The 21192-nt window shown below is 31.3% G+C and overlaps 2 protein-coding genes across 2 annotated transcripts; both read left to right on the top strand.

Moving 5' to 3' along the window:
• The first annotated feature begins 1311 nt into the window (after positions 1–1311).
• Positions 1312–9325, top strand: LOC125825141 (gamma carbonic anhydrase 1, mitochondrial-like). The gene is made up of 5 exons (XM_049504481.1): positions 1312–1524; positions 3695–3838; positions 7839–7964; positions 8054–8205; positions 8619–9325. Exons 1-5 carry the CDS (start codon positions 1410–1412, stop codon positions 8886–8888), a joined length of 807 nt encoding a protein of 268 aa, XP_049360438.1. The 5' UTR covers positions 1312–1409; the 3' UTR covers positions 8889–9325.
• Positions 9326–18421: 9096 nt separating this feature from the next.
• On the top strand, positions 18422–20191 carry LOC125825148 (galactinol synthase 2-like). The gene is given in 4 exon segments (XM_049504487.1): positions 18422–18762; positions 19438–19737; positions 19739–19762; positions 19847–20191. Coding segments are annotated over 4 exon segments (993 nt in total). The 5' UTR covers positions 18422–18438.
• Positions 20192–21192: the final 1001 nt, after the last annotated feature.

Here is a 21192-nt window from a genome sequence, read left to right as displayed (position 1 = left end):
TGTTGATCCCTGTGCTCCAAAAAGGAGTTGAATGACTCACTTGATTGAATGCTAAGTTATTTACTCAAAGGAACAAAAATCAATTATCACTTACTAATACTTTTTTTCAATAACCTTATTCTCTATTTTGAAGGGAAAAATTATGTCCAAATTGGTAAATTCCTCTTGAAAAAGGACAACCATGATATAAAGGGAGCATCACTCGATAAGATTTCTCTTGTTTTGGACAACAAAGTATATATGTAATGTAATCAAAATATTAACTCTTTTATCTTGATCTTATACATTTTTTTCTCCATTTCTTTCATTCCATTCTATTTTTATGACCTTAAAAAAAAATTCAAATTTATTAATTTATCAATTGTTAAACTTTGATGTGAATCTTGTTTTTATCAAACAAATTCTTCGATCATTACTCTAATTATTTTATATATTATTGATATACAATCTTAAAGTTCGTATTCAATCAAATACATCATTACAAAATATAAAACATATATCTTTCATACAAATAATTATCACTTAATCATAGTTAAGTGTGTATTCTCACTTTGATTTTTAGTATCTTAAGAATACATATGTATCCACGATTGAAAATTAATTGATAGTACTATATACCCTGTCTCGTATAGAGTATCTGAAAGCAAACAAATGCAAACATGTCTTGTTTTGCATCTCATTCGAATCTAATTCGAGTAGACAATACTAAATCAATAAAATGTTGAAGTTAAATTATTTAATTTGGGATAAACATAATATACAAATAAGGATCCATTTCACTGCAAAATTGTTTAGGTTTTTTTCAATTTTTTTCACTTTCTTTGAAAGTCAACATTTGGCCATGAAAAATCATGTTCGGATTTTGGCAAACACCAAATACCATGTTTTCAATATATATAACCTATTTAAATTATATTTTATATTTAAATCACATTTCGTATTTTTTTTCTTCAAAAAGTACATTCAAATAATCAAATATTATTTGCAAAAAATTATGACCAAACACAATTTCTACTTCAAATTTTTAAATAAAGTATATTACTTTTTGTAATAATATATACTAACTCATATTTGAAATTTAATATATGATATTTTATAACTATTTATTTTAAGTTATTAATATTTTATAATAGATTTGATTGTATATTTAATATTCAAATAAATTAACGAAGTTGAGAGTGAATTTGCTAGTTTTTTTAAAAAAATTGAGGAGTATAAAATCTACTTAAAAAAAACACATTCAATACTTAACATAATCAAACACAACTCTAAATAAAAGCTATAATAAATGATTTAAACAGATAGAAAAGGTTCGTCCGATTCAACTCATTCCATTTTCTTCTTCAAGTAGTGTTAGAGCTAAATTAACTGAACAATCCCTTTCTCTGCAGAATCACGTTTTCAGGCAGATGGGTACGCTGGGGAAAGCAATCTACACAGTCGGATTCTGGATCCGGGAAACGGGTCAAGCCATTGATCGTTTGGGCTGCCGCCTCCAAGGCAACTACTACTTCCATGAACAACGTACGTTTACTCTATCCTCTTCATCTCCTTTGAAATTTTAGGTTTACGAATACTGTTATTTGGTAATTGATTCTTTCTCACATCAGTGTTTGCCGGCAAAGCTTTTTAATTAATTACACAATCCCTAATTTGCCTGGAAATTTATAAAATTGGGACAAATTAGAGTGGAATAATTATTATAGAGTATCATGTAGCTGGCCCAGCTGTTTTATCCTCATATTTGGAATAAAATGGGTGAGAATTAACTAGTGGAGTGAAATGATTTTTTTTTTTTTTTGGAAGTGTAGTTGATCCATTGATTGTATATGTGATTGAGTGTTGTTTAAATACTGAATCTATTAGTCGTTTCACATATGATTGAATATTGAAGATGATATCGAATAATCAATGGAGCTAGTGACATTTTGAGGTTTTATTCAGCTGGAGAAAGCTTCAATTTGATTACCGTTCCACTTATTTGTCTTGAGGTTATGAATGCCTTTGAAAAACTGAAAGGGGGATCTCTGATTTTGATTTCACTAGTGTAACTTTATTTCCTGAGTAGGTGAGTAATGTTGGGAACAGATGAAGAATGGAGATTCTTTCTTTCAGAAGAAATGTTGTCATACTAACATATAATGTGATTACCTCTCTGAGTAAATTCTACTTTAGGCAAAAACTGGTAAGTAGAATTGCATGAAAGATGAAGAGTCCTTGCTTGTAAAACGACAAGGAGTAAATTAGTCTCACTTTTTTATTCATGTTAAATCTGATAAGAGTACTTGTATTATTTACATATACTAGGATACCGCCTAACAACGCCCGTGCATTTTAAATTAGCTAAAAAGAAAGTCAAATCCTAGAATCATTGTGATCTTCGTATTTCAGGGCAATCTAAATTTGATCTAGTAAGTTTAATATAAAATAAATTGCTTTCTTAACTCAGTCAGTCGTGAGATCAATGTCGTAGGTGGATTTTGTTGAAAACCTTGAGTTTAATAATCCAACAACATATCTCATATGTGAGGTTTGGGAGGGTAGAGTGTACACATAACTTACCCCTACCTCTTGGAGGTAGAGAGTCTGTTTCCGAAAGACTCCCGACTCAGATAATGCATATTGAAGACATAACAAATACTAGAGGAAGCATTACATAGCATTCATGAAAAAGGAACAATAACAATAACCAAATAATGTGATAACCAAAGCACAAGAAACAATCAGTAGTAACAGAAATCGAGGGATAAGAAACTACATGAATACAGTTGGTATTAAATGAGAAACTACGGTGCACTACACTACGACTAATCTTATCCTCCAGTAAAGTGAGACAATGCTCAGTTACCTACTAGCCTTCTATTCTAGTATATTACCTCCACATCCTCCTATCAATTATCCAAAATTTGCAATTCTACTTTCCAATTTTTGCCTAAAGTTTCCCAAGGGGATAATTTTACTGTTAAAGAAGCAGATGATAGTTCTGTGATGCTGGATTTATTTTAGTTCTGGAGAAGAAAAGGTGTTCTATATTGAAGTTGGAAATATTTTCTTATCTGTTATATATATAGACTAGATAGATATATTTATGCTATTAGAGTAATGACTCTGAAGACTGCTGATGAAATGCAAGTACTTGTGTTAAAATTATGCTGATAGCTATCTCCCCATATGTCTATGGTTTACTGGCTTGTTATTGTTGGTAGATTCTCCCAACTGCAAAATTTGGATTTTCCAGAGTTCCAACACCATTAGACTTTCAGACTCCGTGCTACTTTATTGCATAAGTCTCTCAGGCTAACTGTGTGAAATTATTCTTGTATATACATATATTTTTGTCAAATAGAAAGAAGCTAATGGCTTGGCATCTTTGGTTGTAATCTTGAACATTCATTGCTTCTTTTGTCTGAAGAGTCTGGTGACAAATGATATTTTGCTGGATTGGTCATATTTGAAATAATATGCTCACAATCAACAAGTTTGCCATCTGATTTCTTCATTCTAGTATGTATGTTTTTGCATTATAAATGTAATACACCTAGGAATTATTTCTTTTACTACAATATTCTTCGCTTTTGGTCAAAGAATTTGTTTTTCATTTCAAGTTTGAATATTTGTTTGTAATGTCCTCCAAAGCGCATAAGCTACACTCCTGCATCTTTTGACGTTTTCCATTTGTACTTCCTTATTCCAGTGTCAAGGCATAGAACTCTTATGAACTTGTTTAACAAAGCACCAATGGTTGATAAAGATGCTTTTGTGGCCCCAAGTGCATCTCTAATTGGTGACGTTCATGTTGGACGTAATGCTTCTATTTGGTATGGATGTGTTCTGCGAGGTATGTTCTGCTTCCCATAATATGATAATGTATCTGTATATGTGCTAAAATATTCTAGTAAAATTAATTGCCTGGACAAAGCTGTTGCTGCATTTGGCAGAAACCTTCTTTATGTTGTTTCTCCCAGAGATGCGTTTAAATCGTACCTATTGATTTTGAAACATAAAGATTGTCAACACTTATGTATCCTAGAGACATTGAAGTAGGGGTGAGGCAGTGAGCCAAAATCCCATCTTGTCTGATGAAAAGCTTATATGTTTCTTGAATATATGACGGAGGGTAGACATTTGGAATATAACTTCTTCTTTGAGAATTCAGAATTAATTTTATGCGGTTCTCAAGTTTTGTTATTGAAGCAATCATTTGTCTTGTACAAGTTCACTTTAGCAGGTGGCATTTCAATGATTTCATCACTGTACTAGTTTAACTCACAAGAGATTGTTTTTTCCTCTTAATTCATCGTTAATCTAGTTCTTCCAAAGTTCTGATATTTATGTCAGTTTTTTATGACCGAATGATTTATTAGAAAAGCATTCAGTGAATGCAACCGTATACATCCAGTGAGACCAGACTACTAACTTTAACCCTCAACCACCCCCCCTTACTACATCAATCATAATCCAATCCACCACCTGACAAACAAAACAGAACAGTAAGCAAAGCCTGTTATCTCAATTCAATTTAATTCTCCGTTGGCCTTTATTCTGTTGTTGAAGCTACATCATTACCTCTAAGTCTGCACCCTTGTTTGTTGCTTCCCTGTTTCCTATTCAGAAAATTTCCTTTATTACTTGGTTCACATCTTTTTGCTAACCCCCTTCAACCTTGAGTTCTTTTGTTCTTTTTCTAGTTTGACCAAAAATTTCTGAATTCCTAAATTTCTGCTATTCCAAAACTGAAGTTACCCCGTTAACTTCTTATTCCACTTCTAGTTCTTATGATTGTACATTTTCATCAATTACTTGCAATTCATTATCAGCTATCTGTTCTCCATCGCCATATTTTTACCCATTATGCTCATTGTTTCTGCTTCATTATCTTGACCATGTTGGCTGTCCATCTCTTGTTCACTGTTAAGACTCCTTTATTGAAGAGTGTCCTCCCCATATTTCAGAGTATCCTCTTCAAAATCAGTAGATTTCCTTTTCACTAGAATGTTACTTGTCTCTGTTAATTCCCCAGTGTCAGAGGTGCCTTCTCTGATTTTCCTCATCAAGAATGTTTCCTTTTCTGTAACAAAAATCATTGTGGCGTATTATTTTCCATCAAAAGAATATAAATGAAGAAGAAGAAGAGATTGGGACAAGCTTCAGGTGCCAATATAAACCTGACATGTTTAGTAAATAGTTACCTGTTGACCCCTCTTCTCCCCCTTTTTACTTTAATCAAGAGTGTCTACATCATCTCTACCATTTTAGCTGTTTTGTTTGCGGTTGTATATTCATTCAACTTACTCAGCCTTTTTTTGATGCTCCCTCCTTACAATTATTTTGATTTTGCTGGGCATCATGAAATGCCACTACCACTCAATAGTCTGGCTTCGATGCTCAAAGCAGTGGCAGACTAGCACAGCAGTGTTCTATCCTTTTATTCAATGACATGTAGGTGTGGCCTTCAAACTGTTGGGATTGGGCATCTTTCAAGACATGAGTTAAACTGAATTGGCATTTATTTATTTGTCATGAAAGAACAATCTTGCTCTTAGGGAAATTTTTTTTGATGCTCTTCCATGGGTCGTCACTCTATCGGGTTTGGATTTAAAGTCTTAACCATCCTTATGTTGTGTCTCCCAATGTTACATCCTTTCTTATCTGAAAACCGAGTACCTCTAGCAACAACACATCTCTCTGAAATTGCCACCGACTCCATCTCAAAGTGAATGCAGTAGAAATTTTAGTCATCAACTGCTTGCTGGGATAGCTTTTGTCCCTATGACAACATGTTGCTTGTCCCAGCCATTGTATTCCTTCACTTTGTTGGAAGTTCCCTTCACTCTGTTTGATCAAAGGCTGCTTTGCTTTTGCAAGTGACCCCGTATCATCAACAAATTGCTTGATGTTTTCTTCCAAATCCTTTCTTAATCTCCATCCCTATCATTTTTGGACATTTGAATAAATTGCTGGTTCATTACCTGACAGCTTCAACCACACAGAAACTCCCTTTATGTTTATGCTTTACCCACCTCTATCTCAGTGTTCTGTCGGGGAGGTGTTTTTTCTTTAATAGTTCCCAAATGGTCGGAGACCTTTGCGGCTTCATCTGTCATCTGTGAAAGCACTATAAAAATAATTATCCTCCTTGTCCACAGGTCCATGAATTTGGAAAGCTTCCCTCTCAATCTAGTGAAGATGTGGAAAAGTACTATCATATCCGGTTAGCCATAATATATATGTCTGTTGAGGGTCTTTCCGTTTTTATTTTTAAGACAGGTGAAAGTGGGATTGAGGTGAACATCTGTTTATATGGTTAAGCTAGCCAGGCCTACCATAGGAGTCTAGAGGCACAATAAGTGTTTTGCTAGATGAGTAGTTAAACAGGCCTTCTATAGGAATCTGGAGGTTCAATAACTGCTTTGTAGATGATTAGTCTTTTTCTTGCTCTTTCATTCTTTTGACTTCGAGCAAAGTCGAAGAGAGGTCAAACTGTCCTGAAAGAAATGTTGATTTTAATTTTCTAGTAGAGTATTTTTCTTAATGGAAGCAAGGTTTGCACCTTTTGTATTGGGCAATACAATTAGAAGCAACAATATTTTAGACAATTCTCAGTTCGCCAAAAGATGACAAGCGCTGTTGACATATGAGCATTTCAGAATAACAGTTAGCATGACAGGATGTCGTAACTTCTGCTCTTGTAACTTTTTTTTTTCAATTTTTATTTTGTATGGTATTGGCTTGAGATGAGTTTAATGGAGAATTATGATCAGTGAGGGCATATTTATTGCTGAGGCGTGGTCGTTGTTGTTTACTTCTGCTCTTGCATAGCTAATTTTTTATTACAACACCCATAATGCCAGTTTATCTTTGGATTTCCCTTTCTAATCGTCACATATTCCAAGTACCAGGGGATTGTTTGAGGTTGGATCAGTTTAAATCGATTAGGCTGTACTTTTGGTTGAACTCGTTTGTATTGAACAAGTGGTTGTTTGGTTTATATACAACTACTATTACTTATACGCCTGAATTCCAATCTAGTTGGGTTCAACTATATAAATCTTCACTATCCATGTCGCTCCAGTTCAAAGCTGTTTCATACCATTATTTGAAAAAAATAGGTTCCTTATATAAATGTTTGGTTTAAATATATTAAAAAATATTCAAGTTCAAAAAAAATATATTAAAAAATATTATTTATGAACTGTAAATGAACATAGATGCAAAAGTGATTATTCTTTAACTATACTAAGAATCCCTTAACCATATTGGTAGAATTAAGTATGTTTACTTTGGGTTCACTCAGAGTTGGAAATTTCTAAAAGAGCCTATACAATATTTCAAGGCCAATCATTCAATGGCCAGATTTTCACTATAATCTCACAAAACATCTTTTAACCTCCCAAGCACCTCCTCAAATCTCTCTTTACTGTCTAAATATCAATCCGCTACTGTGCGGGATGACCAGAATTCAAACATATTTTAATTTATACCAGCACATTGAATCGAGTATACAATGTTTTTGTAGTGCTGTTAGAAGTTGATGTCTCATGTTCAATACAAGTTGCCACAAATTTTGATTGATGAATATCCTCCCATGCCTGGAAATATTTTATAAGTTTTTATCCCTTCTTGAATCTTGATTCTTTAGGAACTTCCTGTTTCTGCCATATTGTCATTTAGTCAATTCCTAGCTCCTTAAGGGCAAGGCTATAGAACTCTGTTTTGGGCTGTAATTGCTAATCTCTTAACAGGATAGGGCTTCAGTCAAAATTTGATAGCATGTTCCTTAGTTTATTTTCGAGTTCACTTGATTGATTCTAATTAGTAAATAATATGCTTCCATGCAGGTGACGTGAACAGTATTAGTATTGGAGCCGGAAGCAATATCCAGGACAATTCTCTTGTTCATGTAGCCAAATCAAATCTAAGTGGAAAGGTTTTGCCAACAATTATTGGCAACAATGTTACTGTAGGTGAGAACTATTTGGCAAATCAATAACATACACCCGCTGTCAATATTTGCAATAACCTTTGTGGTTAACTTTTTAATCTAACTTTGAAGGTCATAGTGCTGTCTTACATGGATGTACTGTTGAAGATGAGGCATTTGTTGGTATGGGTGCAACTCTGCTAGATGGAGCTGTTGTGGAGAAAAATGCAATGGTTGCGGCTGGTGCCCTTGTCAGGCAGAATACAAGGATTCCTTGTGGAGAGGTTTGTGGTAACCTCATTTTAAGCTATTCATTTTGCCATCATCTTAGGTATCGCACGGAACACACATCTGAGTTTTGACTCTGGCATGGTAATTAACCTAAAGATGGATTTGTTTCTTGTACATTTCGATGCTATGTCATGCAATAGGCTTCTTAATTATCAACTAAGAAAAGGTCTCTTAATTTTTATATTCATAAACATGTGAAGTTGTGGCTTAGATAACTTGACTTGGGATGTGGATATAAAGAAATTCCCGGGTAAAATCCTTTTTGAGGTTAATTTTATGTTCTCTGCCACCTTTCTACCTTGCCAGCATAGTGCACTTCCATCTTTTGGGATGAAAACTATGGAAGACAATTGATTACGTTTAGCTTGCTAATAAATGTTGTTTTGGTGTTCTTTTTCATAAACAGGTCTGGGGAGGAAATCCAGCTAGATTTCTGAGGAAGCTCACACAAGAAGAAATTGCTTTTATCTCGGAGTCAGCAGCCAACTATTCTAATTTAGCACAGGTCCATGCTGGTGAAAATGCAAAAAGCTTTGATGCGATTGAATTTGAGAAAGTGTTGCGGAAGAAATTTTCTCGCAAAGATGAGGAGTATGATTCTATGCTGGGTGTTGTCCGTGAAACACCTCCCGAGCTTGTCCTGCCTGATAATATCCAGGCACCAAAGGCCATTTAAGTGTGGATCCAAGTTGATTATCCCTTGGGTTTTGTGGTGTTAGCCAATTTCTTTTTTCATTGGGCTGATCAAACAAGAAAATACTTGCGTTTCATTCTCAATAATTAAGGTCAGGCCGAGACATCAAATACTTAATCCAGGTTTGGTGTTCTTGCATTTCCTGTGCTGATCCTGTTTCCAGTCAGAAGCTTTGATTGTGGATCAAGTACCAATTGTACCGTAGAGCAGATAATTGGTTTTTTTTTTTTTTTTTTCTAATAATCAATTTGAAGCCAGCAGAGTTTTCTTGTCAATGTCATTTCTCCTCATGAATAAATATTGGTTCCCTTTTCTTATAAGCAAAAGGTTTAAGCAGGCAGTACCATGTACCCTGTTACACATACAGTAATATACTGAATACTGCAGATTGCGAAGGTTGGTTTCTGCTTCGATTTGCCTTTTTTGGTGTGTATTCTGCCTAGTGCCATGTGGTTATATTTCTTGCACTATGCTAAATTGCTAGTTTGTTTTTCGGAAGATGGGAAATAATTAGAAAACATTAAAACTAAAGTGACATGACTTGGATCTGATAAGAGAAGAAATTTCATATTCTTGATTGCATCTTCCTTTTCATGCTTGTGTCCTTCGTTTGCCAAGAAGTCTGGCGCATTGGTTTGCTTCCCTATATATATATATATATATATGCTTAATTGTAGTCTTGGTAGCTTCCAACAAATATTTGAAATTTCCAGTAATATCTCCCAGGGGATGACTTACAATATCCTCTTCATTGATAAAGTTGATGGCAAGTAGACAATCTGTTTTCATTTCTAGTTCTTTGTATCCCATTTCTTTTGTTAAATACTTTTTCCAGGGCAACAAATTGATTAATGTTACATTACATGCATGTACCAAAATCTGCTCCTCTAGGATACTACTAATACTAGAAAATGAAGTGGTGACCTATCTTGGCTTCTCTTTGTTTCCTTTTCTCTTCCCCTTGTTCTGATACCCGCATTGGAGCTTAACTATTTCAAATTCGCACCACGTAGGGCTCCATTCGGAGGAAGGAGGGACCACACCTGTTGGTGGTTCTCCTTGTTTTAGTTAAGGGTATGTATTTGAATAAATTGTCAAGAAACTTCAGCAATTCGTACATAAACGTGGATATGTACGTGTTTGTTAGGTCAAATATATACATCCTGACTCCATTAATTAATTAATACTAGCCAGAGCCAGGCAGATGTAGTTTTCAGTCTAGAAACTCTACTTGGTTGAATTTGCTTGGATCGGCAATAAATTAAGTTCATCCTATTTTGTGCATTATTCTGGATAATATGGCATATGTTATGTTTAAAATGCATTTCTAGGAGAATCAGTTAGCTGTGGCTATAACAGTTCATGAGAATTGATATAATCAATTTTAACTTATTTGAAATTAAGGTACAAGTAACATTATTATACAACATTATGACAATTGTAAAATTAAATTCATCCTTGAAGAATTTCTTGTACTTTCTTCGGAGTCTATAGTGGGGCCGGTATCCCTGGCAACGTCCCTTTAGAATTTTCAGAACCATGACTCACACCCCCAAACAGTGGGTTGGGGAGCAGGGGCGGACCTACGTTGTAGGTGTTGGGTGCTCGAGCGATGAGAATCCATCGACGACACAAATTGCACATATTTAGAGTTTGTATGGATTTACTTATTTTAAGTACTTTTAAGAACTTTAATAGGTTTGAGCTTAGATATGTATCTTGGATACATGCATAGGCAAATTAAGTGTAATTTGTTTCATATACACTGTATCATCCAAACATGATTCACATGTATCCGGATACAATGACTCTCTCATTCGCCTATCTCCTATCTTACTTGTCTTTCTTCTCTCTCGCTCACTTGTCTCCCTATGTATCGGTATTTAGAATGTATCTAAGTTTCACAAATTTTATGTTTTTGTATATCTAATATTAATTTCATGTAGATATATATCCAAAACAAATTATCTGATATCAATTTCAACTTATGTATCCCACATCAATATCATCAATATATTCATGCATAGAGAGAGAAGGGATGAGAGAGCAGAAAGAGGAGAAGAGATGAGTGATTAAAAAATAGCTATACATTTATATTTTCTCATTCAAATAGCTATACATTTGTATTTAAAAAATAAATATCGATTCATAAATCATGATCTTAAAATCTTGAATTCGCCACGGTGAATATAGAGGGCAGCTTCATAAGAGCAATAAATCACGGTGCTCAATTGAGGGTATGACATTTAGACCAAAAAGGACATTCCTTTATTAGCATAAGAATATTAAAGTTGGTTTTGGACACATGCTCATCAGTCCAATGTTCCCACCTAAGTCTATCATATTTCCCATAATATAGGATAATGTTTTTGGACGGTTTGAACTTTTCAATATTTGAAAACAATATTTTATCTTTTTATCCACCAAAACCCTCAAATTTATGTAAGACCAACTATATTAATTAACTACCCATGAAAGAAAAGTTTGGAAAAGATCTAGACTAGAGCTTTCTATATTTGCTCTTCTAGGTTCTTTTTGACACTTATATTTGACTCTTTTTAGTTTTTTATACTATAAAGATAATGTTCATTAAAAGTTATTTTATCTCTTATATTTAAATTCGAAATTTCTTATTAGAAGTTTCGTGTCTTTTGGTGATGTGCTCCTCTTTTTTAAAATGCTTCTTTTTTTGTTTCTTACCCTAATTTTGATATTTATCGTAAGGACTATTAATTTGATATTTATATCGAAAGATAAAACACTTTCTATTTTTGATAGCGTTAGAAAAGCTAGAATTTGTGATTTAAGAATTAAAAAAAATAGTACTGTAATTTTTAGTACGTAATGCTCTTCTAGATCTTTAGTATTTTTCAATGAAGCTTAACGTGGCAATTTTATATTGAAAGGTGGCAATAATGTGGGGTCAGGTATTAACTTTTTACGTAAAAAATTCAATCCACGTGGCTAAATGCTTAATAACTTGATGCAGACGTTACAATACCAAATGTTTTTCATCGGCGATAGTTACGCTAATAAAGTGACGGATTCAAAAATTTTCAAGAAGGCTCGAAATAAAATATAGTATTTGAGATTTAAGTTAGAATTTCAAGATTAATCTTGAATTTCTCAATCATTAAATTAATTATAATATATACATATAAATATATATACACATAAAAAAAATTCTTAAATATCTTATAATTTTTACGGAGATTCAGATAAACCCCTCAATATCTCCATTTGTTAGAGATAAATAATTTGTATTTGTTGCACCTAAAAAGAATAAAAGAAGAACGTAATGTGTTTTTTTTTTTAATAAAAAGATCCATCGCTTTAACCCTTTAGTCAAATTTTTGGATTTGTTTTAAAGAGAAATTGAATACAGGACAATAGTAAATAAATGTTAATTAAATTGCAATTTTTCAGTTTTTAGTCCTTGTGAAATAGCAAAAAGATGTGTTTGTTAATCATAAAAGTAGCATAACTGTTTATCCTAAAATTGTTAAAAAATTATCTATTGTCAATGGTTTTGCTGTAGATAAGGTTAACGCCGTAGGGGTGTTCACGGGTTGGTTTGGATCGATTATTGGTCAAAATCAAAATCAAACCAACTTAATCGGTTTTAAAATTTTTAAAACCAAACCAAGTATAATATACATTTATCGATTTGGTGATTATCGGTTTCGGTTTGGTTTGGTTCGGTTATTCAGTTATTAACCATACACAAAAATAAAAGAAACAATTCATTTAAAATGTGAAAAAAGTGACAACAATCCATTCAAAATGAAAAATAGTTAGAATGACTTATATTACTGAACTTTCGATCACTAAATTTACTATCAATAAAGCTTTAAAATTCACTAATTGGCCTAGAAGGAAGAGACAATAACATTTTCGGTCCCACAAAGAATTGTCATAGACACTCATATACATGAAATCAATAAGATAAATGCTTCATCTTGGGCATTTTTGCTTTCAATAAGTAAATTATAAAGAAATTTTAATGAAAATATGTATAAGATCTTTAAAATTGTTTATAAAAACAATATATTAAGTATGTATATTAATAAAATATATGTATATAATTTATCGGTTCGGTTCGGTTATTTCTTCAATTTTTTTCGAATAAAATCATAACCAAACCAAATACTATCGGTTTTTAAAAATCTAAAACCAAACCAAACCAAACCCAAATAAAATCAGTTTTATTTTATCGGTTTGATTTGGTTTTTTGGTTTGGATTGGTTTTTATCCAAACCGTGAACACCCCTAGTTATCGGTTCATAGCTATACCGACTTACCATGTTTGGTTTAAAAAATAATAAATTGAATTTCTACTTTATCCAATAAATTTCAATTTATATTTGACGGATTGGAGATTTAAACTCTTTGTTTTTATTGTAATTTGTAATAATTAATGGTTATTTTTTTTACAAAATAGTAGGAGACAATAAGTATGTTTGATCTAGAGGGAATTGCAATAATCTTACATTTTCAATTCTGAAATCGTGAGTTCGAATAATTAAGGTAAAAAAATAAAATATATTTCTTCTGTCTAAATTTATGTGACACATTTCGAATTTTGAAATTCAATTCAATCTATTTTTTATCGTAAATTTTTCATATTTCTTTTAAATATTTTGAATTGTCAATTATTGAGACTTGTAATAATTTTTACGTATAAATTTTATTTCAAAAAAATTTCATGCGTAAATTTTCAATCAAATTTAAATTACTTACTCTCGGGAAAAAATAAACAAAAAAAATCATTCTCCTCGATTGTGGGAATCATAGGCGAAAAAGGCCAGGGATCTAATTCTATAAGTCATCACTTTAGAGGATAATGTTTTTGGTCAGTTTGAGGTTTTTTCAACGGTTAAGACCAACTAACTTAACCGAAAAATTTGGAGAAATAGATTAAAAAATAACAATTGTTATTTGACGAGGCTAAGTTATATAATTAGTGCAAGGAATTATTATTAGAGTAAATTTTAGGTTTAGAACCTGTGCTAGTATTATAATATATAGATAATCTATTTACTTTTGTTTTTTTTTAATTTTATATTATTAAAAGATTTTATTTATAAATAACTTTAATAATTTTGCTTCAAATATTTTATTACTAAACAACGTTTTAGTCAAACATTCAAATATTACATCACTAAGTAATGTTAGGTTAAACACGATTATATTAATCGATACTCAAAATCCCAAATATTGCATCACCAAGTGATATTTGGTGGGTGACAAACTCACAATTATGTTAGTCAAATACTTTTATGGTGAGTAAATAATTTTTTGTATATTTATTATAGTAAGCTAAAAATAAGTAGAATTTGTATTTTTAAATTTGATCCTTCATTTTATCTCTTTAGTTGATTTTAGATATTTCTAAAAGAAAACTTGGAAATAAGTGTATATGAGTTGTTTCCTTCGATGTAAAAAGATTCTTGACTCAAAGTAAATTACATTAATATTTTTATGTTTATTTAAGCACGTGACAAAATTTTAAATTGTCAACATTATTGATTATTCAGAAAATTGATTATTATTTTATTTTTGCGTGATTTTTAAGATAATTATTTTAATATTATAATATCATATTACTAAAAATAAGTATTCACCCTAATATCAATATATCTATGATCATCTTACAATCTCGTGCAACGCATGTGTCGACGGACTAACTAATTGAAATGAATATTTTTATTTTTTTTCTAGTATCAAAATGATATACTTTGAACTATATTATTATCAGATATGGACTAATATGAGTACAAGCTTAACATAATTAAAGAGTAATTAAGCGATCAAGTCATTAATAATCATGCTAAATATGTGAATATTCACAAATAAAGAGATCAAAATACATTTTTCATTTAATTAAAGGTCATATACTTAGTTAAATATTACAAAATTATAACTATATCTTTTCTAAAATTAAGGGATCAAAAAATATTACTATTAAGTGTTTTTTAAAAACTTTATATAGTTTAAATTCTAACAACAAAAATTGAGGTCGTCATCCAGAAATTTCGAGACACGTGGCTAGCTAAATTTTTGAGGACTTCATCTCAAATGTTGCATCACCAAATATGTTAGGTCAGTAACAATTGCGTTAGTCAAATATTCAAATATTGCATTTTGAAGTAGGGCATTTGATCGGTGACGATTACATTAGTCAAATTTCAAATATTGCATTACAAATGATGTTTGGTCGGCGATAGTTATGTTAGTTATCATCAGGTGATATTTGATCGGTGATAATTATGTTAATTTATCACTAGGTGGCGTTTCGTCGGCGATAGTTATGTTAATTATCACTCAGGTGATGTTTGGTCGGCGATAGTAAATATTAGTCATCACCCGGTGGTATTTGATCAACAATGATTACATTAGTCAAATACCTCCATTTATGAGAAAATAATTTTTGTATTAACATCCGTGAGTAAATGTTTTTTTCTATTTATTATCATTGCAAGCTAAAATAATTTATTTGTTTTTTGGTATTTTCATAATTTCGATCCTTCATTTTACCTTTTTAGTCAATTTTAGATATTTTTAAAAGGAAACATGAATTGTGTGACATCACAGAATAAATGACATGTAAATAAATTGTCCCCTTTCAATGTAAAATTAAAGGTCCATTATTCGAATTAAATTACATTAATATTTCTTATGTTTAAGGAGTACGCGACAAATTGAATTTTTAATTGTTAACATTGATCATTCAAAAATTCCTTATTTTTTTCATTTGTGTATAATGTTTAAGTTAGTTATTTTTTAAAATATTATGAATATTACTTAAAATAAGTGTATGCTCCAATATCAAGTGATGTGAGATTATCTTATATATGACTCGACAATCACGTGTAATGCACGTGTTAAGAGACTCAATAATTGAAACGAGTATTATATTGGTCATTTTGTACAGGAAAATGATATATTTTGAACTTTTTTGTTGAACTATATTATTATCAAATATAATATAACAGTGATTGAACGTAATTATTGATAATCAAGGTTTAAACTTGTGAATATTCACAAATAAAGGAATCAAAAAGTGATTTTGATCAATTTAATTACATAGCGTAATTTATTTCCATTACATTACATATGAGAGGATATTATAATAATCTTAATTTCTGGTATCATATTATTTGAGCCAGAACCTAAGTTAATAATATTTTGGGAAAATACATAAAAACTCCCTCGAACTTGGCAGCAAAACTCATTTTAGCACCTTAACTTTACGGGTAATTATTTACCCCCCTAAACTTATTTCAAGTAAATTTAATAGCACCTTACACATACAATACCAGTTTCATACTTATGGGTGAAATGCACGCGCGCCACTTAAGCTCCACCTCTATGCCACATCGATGACACGTCGGATAATTGAAAAAAAAATACTTTTTCTTTATTTTTATTTCCCTACATTTTTTTATAAAAAAAATTTCACTATTCACCCATCATCTTCATTATTTCATTTGGGTCAATTTCTTAACTTCTAAAATTCGGACCGATTCATTCTATTTTCATTACTTTGTAATGATTTATTATTACTTTCATTAATCTCTTTTTTCAACTAAGTGAAGCTTCAACTTACATCAACAATGATGCTTTCAGATTTGTGCAAAATCAGTGTGCTTAACTTTTTAAATTTATTGTTAATTTTCTTGTTTAACTTCCTAATACATATCCAGGTATACAATAAGTAATGTTTAAAGTTAGATGATTAATTATTTTTTAAGGTTCTGACACTTTGTTAATTCTTTATTAATCAAATCATAGTTGAAATTTTTTAAAAATTTGCTATTTTGATTTGAAATTTTCTTATTATAAATATAAACTACTTAGAAGAAGGAGAAAATCGGAGATAAAGGATGCATAGAGGAATGAAAGGAGAGGGTGTGCAGGTTGTGAGGAAGAAGAAATAATTAAAAAGAAAAGAAATGAGTTGGGTTTGGGGTGATGGGTGCAAGGAAGAAGAAGAAGAAGAAATGGGAAAAAATTGTATTGGCAGGACAGGGGAAAAAAGGGCCCCATTTATTTTTTCTTTCTTTATTTACACGCTGACGTTTTTGAAATTTGCCACGTCAGCCATCCGGGTGATATTAAATTCACTTGTAATAAGATTAGGGGGGTAAATAATTACCCGTTAAGTTAAAGTATTAAAGTAAATTTTGCTGCCAAGTTCAGGGGTATTTTTATATATTTTCCCTAATATTTTCAATTACTTAAGTTTGTTTGGGATACAATAAAACATACGACTTGTTTTGTCTAATTATACTACACTTGTGTTGCTCTCACGAAAGTGATTTTTGATCAATTTAATTAATCTATCGGACTCTAAACACTTAATAATGACTTCTTCATAAGTAGCCTGACATGCATTTTCTTTAAAAGTATTAAATTCAAAAGAAGTAGCTAATCTTTTACATTAAAATATTGTTGTTTTGATAATTTTCCCCTTTAAGAATGAGATAATGTTGGGTGGACCAAAAAATTGATTACTCTAGTGTTTACAAGTTTGGTTAACTGTAGTAATTAAGAAAGATTATCAAAGATTTAGCATAAGTTATTCAATTTAGGCATAATACCTCAAACTTTGTTTGGATAATTTATTTACATATTTACACTAAATTTTATTTTAATTGAACATCTTAACTTTTACTAATAAAGTGCTCTAATTAGACTCTTTCGATTTAAATTTTGAGCTTTTCTTTGTGTGTATTTTCATTAATTTGTTGGTTATAATATAGTTAAGTTAATCATATAAAATATGTCATCTTCTTTAATTATATGTATTCGCCCATATAAATCATAAAACTCCATCAATTTTTTTTTACTTTAGATTGGTGCCCGTAATTAAAAGAGATAACATATTTTAACGTGATTGGCTTAACTGTCTACTAAATAAATACAAATACATCTAAAAGTTTATCAAAATTCAAATCAACGTTATTAAGAATTGAGATATTTAATTAATACACAACTTAATTTAAATATATAAATAAAATATTCTAACAAATTTAATAGACCGACTAGATAATAAACCTTCTATATAATAAGTATAATACTTTGCCCTCACCTGCACCGCCAATTTTATCCATAATTTTCTCTCTTGGATATAAAAAGTAACCGACGAAGTCAAACGCATTGACACGACGTCGTACGCTCTTGCCCACAGCTGAATTTCATTTCCCATGCAATTTTAAAAAAAATAAAAAAAATTACTAATCTTTTTTAGTTTTTGAATATCTAAATATTTTGTTTGAAATATCGAATTAATATAATCTAATTTAACTTTGAAAATTAGTCAAATTAACTTTCAAAAAACACAACATGACAATAAAAGTAGACTCAGGGAGTATTTTTATCATCTTGCCTAATGCCTATATAAAGGTACTCAAGGCACCATACTCTATACACATAAAAAAAAAAAACTCACCAACATACAAAACACAAAAAACAATTCTCTTCTAAACTCACAAAGAACTTTAATATATTTTTTCAAAACAAGTTGAAAATGAATCCAAATGTATTTGGTGTTGCAAACAATGGTTTGGCTAAGGCAGCAAGTTTGTTTAGCCATGCCTATGTGACATTTTTGGCAGGTAACGGTGACTACGTAAAAGGTGTTGTTGGTTTAGCTAAAGGGTTGAGAAAGGTAAAATCTGCATACCCTCTAGTGGTGGCGGTGTTGCCTGACGTCCCAGAGGAACACCGCCACATATTGATCAATCAGGGTTGTATAGTCCGGGAGATCGAACCGGTTTATCCTCCGGAAAATCAGACTCAGTTTGCTATGGCTTACTATGTCATCAACTACTCAAAACTCCGCATATGGGAGGTACGTATAAGCTAGCTTTTAGGTTTGAATTTAAATTTTAATTTTGTGCACTAAATGTGTATACGTTCAGTCGCAATCTTTTAAATCAAGTTATATACATCGAAGCTAGTATATAGTTATATTTTGAATCCCCTAAATATAAGATTAGAGATTCACTCAATGATTGAAGGTTTATCTTGAGGTTTCAAGTTTAGGCTTTTAGCCTTGATTTTTATTTACTTTTTTTTGGAGTTGAACTCTGAAAAACACGTTTGACCATAAAATTTTGGAATTCAACTTATTTTGAAGAATATGAAAAACAACAAAAAAGTGTTTTCACCTTTTCACTCCAAATTACTCACGAAAAGTAAAAAAAACAACTCCAATTTATATTTAATCCCAAACATAATTGAATTCAAATATCGTTTTTCACCTTGAAAAGAAAAATAACTCTTTTTCAAATTTCAAAACGAAACAAGGTCAAACTCCCACTAAATCTTGAGCACTATATTTTTATTTTTCAACCCAATAATGAAAATTCTGAATCCACCTTTGGACCAAATACAAAATTTGTACGTCAAATGTAACATACATTGATGGTGTACAAATTTCATTACTACACGTATGCTTTTTGTGACCTTATTAAAAAAGAGATTAAATTAGTGCTAATTAGTTTTTTGTGATGATTAAATGCAGTTTGTGGAGTATAGCAAGATGATATACTTAGATGGAGATATCCAAGTTTTTAAGAACATAGACCATTTATTTGACTTACCAAATGGCTATTTCTACGCCGTGATGGACTGTTTCTGTGAGAAAACTTGGAGCCATACCCCACAATACAATATTGGATATTGCCAACAGTCTCCAGAAAAAGTTCAGTGGCCTGAACAAGATTTAGGACCAAAACCAAATCTTTATTTCAATGCAGGCATGTTTGTATTTGAGCCAAGTCTCCTTACTTACGATGACCTTTTGAGTTTCCTCCAAGTAACCCCCTCCTACCTCTTTTGCTGAACAGGTAATAATTAATTTTTTTAATTTTTTTTTCTTGTAGTAAGTCTAAATAACACTTATATATATATGATGAAATTATTGTGTACAGGATTTATTGAACATGTTCTTCAAGGACATTTACAAGCCAATTCCAAACAAGTACAACTTAGTTTTGGCTATGTTGTGGCGTCATCCTGAGAATATTGTAGAGATTGATAAGGTGAAAGTTGTTCATTACTGTGCAGCCGGATCCAAACCGTGGAGATACACAGGAGAGGAAGAGAACATGGATAGACAAGATATAAAGATGCTAGTCAAAAATTGGACGGAGATATATAATGATGAATCACTTGATTACAACAACAATATTAATACTGATAACAAGTTCATGCCAATGCTTTCTAAAGCCCCTCGCGGTGGCCGGGGCTGTCATACAGCCCCATCCGCCGCTTAGGTTGGGGACAGACGAACGAAAACTTATGGGGTCTTCAAGAAACTTAGAGTACTCTACTATAAATATATGTATTTAGATAAAGGAGAACGTACGTGCTATTTTAAGTACGTTCTCCATGAATTTGTGTTTACTATTATTATTATGAAAATGTATTGGGAGAATATATGAATGAACTATATATATACGTATTATTAGTTTTGTTTTGTTAGTTTTATATGGAAGTCCAACCATATAAAAATGGCTTTGGCATCTTCAAGACTTCAACCAGCTAGCACTGCATCCGACCCTAAAGTGACTGGTAAATAATGCTTAATTGTTGTTTCTTTGTCTTAGATTATCTATCGTGATTTCTAAAAATAATTATCTCAAATTATTTATCGTATTGAATAAAATTAGCTATTTTCTCCCTATTTCACCCATAGTAGTGATTATTTTTTAATACTACAAATATCACAATCACAAGGTGATGTTATGATTATTCAAATATCAATAAATCATAAAATAATTTTTCCATAAAAAAAATCCTCCTAATTAGTACTCCTTTCTTAAGGTGTGTAAAGAGAATCATAACAGATACAATTTGAAACGGAGGGAGTACTCATAACGGAAACAATTTTCATTAATGGAAAATCTTGCAAGAATCCTAAACTTGAAAATGTTGATGACTTCTTTAGATAAGGCATAAATAAGCTAGGGAATACGTGAAATTATGAATTTGAATCATCAATACTACTTTTCATGAACATCAACAACATAATATGTTTGGCATTTCTTTAACTCGTATTAAAAAGTCAAATATAACATTCTTGAAAAAAAAAATTATATTATTGCCACAAAATCTATTATTTATCATAGTGTGTTGGTTTTGTCCTTTCTAACATTGGACTAAATATGAAAAACAAACTACTCACCAAGATTTTGAACCCCAAAATGTCTTTTTTTATAACAACAAACAATAAACGCCATTTTATTATAACACAAGAATAACATATATATCTCGC

The sequence above is a fragment of the Solanum verrucosum genome, unplaced genomic scaffold, assembly GCF_900185275.1.
Source record: "Solanum verrucosum unplaced genomic scaffold, falcon-dt-bn FXZP01000113.1, whole genome shotgun sequence".
Lineage (NCBI taxonomy): Eukaryota > Viridiplantae > Streptophyta > Magnoliopsida > Solanales > Solanaceae > Solanum > Solanum verrucosum.
Note: the sequence above shows the minus strand (reverse complement) of the source record. Positions and strands in the feature narration are given on the sequence as shown.

Coding starts and splice junctions, on each gene's coding strand:
- LOC125825141 (XM_049504481.1), top strand. CDS start 1,410: ATGGGTACGCTGGGGAAAGCAATCTACACAGTCGGATTCTGGATCCGG. Junction 7,965..8,053: donor TGGCAACAATGTTACTGTAG/GTGAGAACTATT, acceptor CTAACTTTGAAG/GTCATAGTGCTGTCTTACAT. Junction 8,206..8,618: donor CAAGGATTCCTTGTGGAGAG/GTTTGTGGTAAC, acceptor TTTCATAAACAG/GTCTGGGGAGGAAATCCAGC.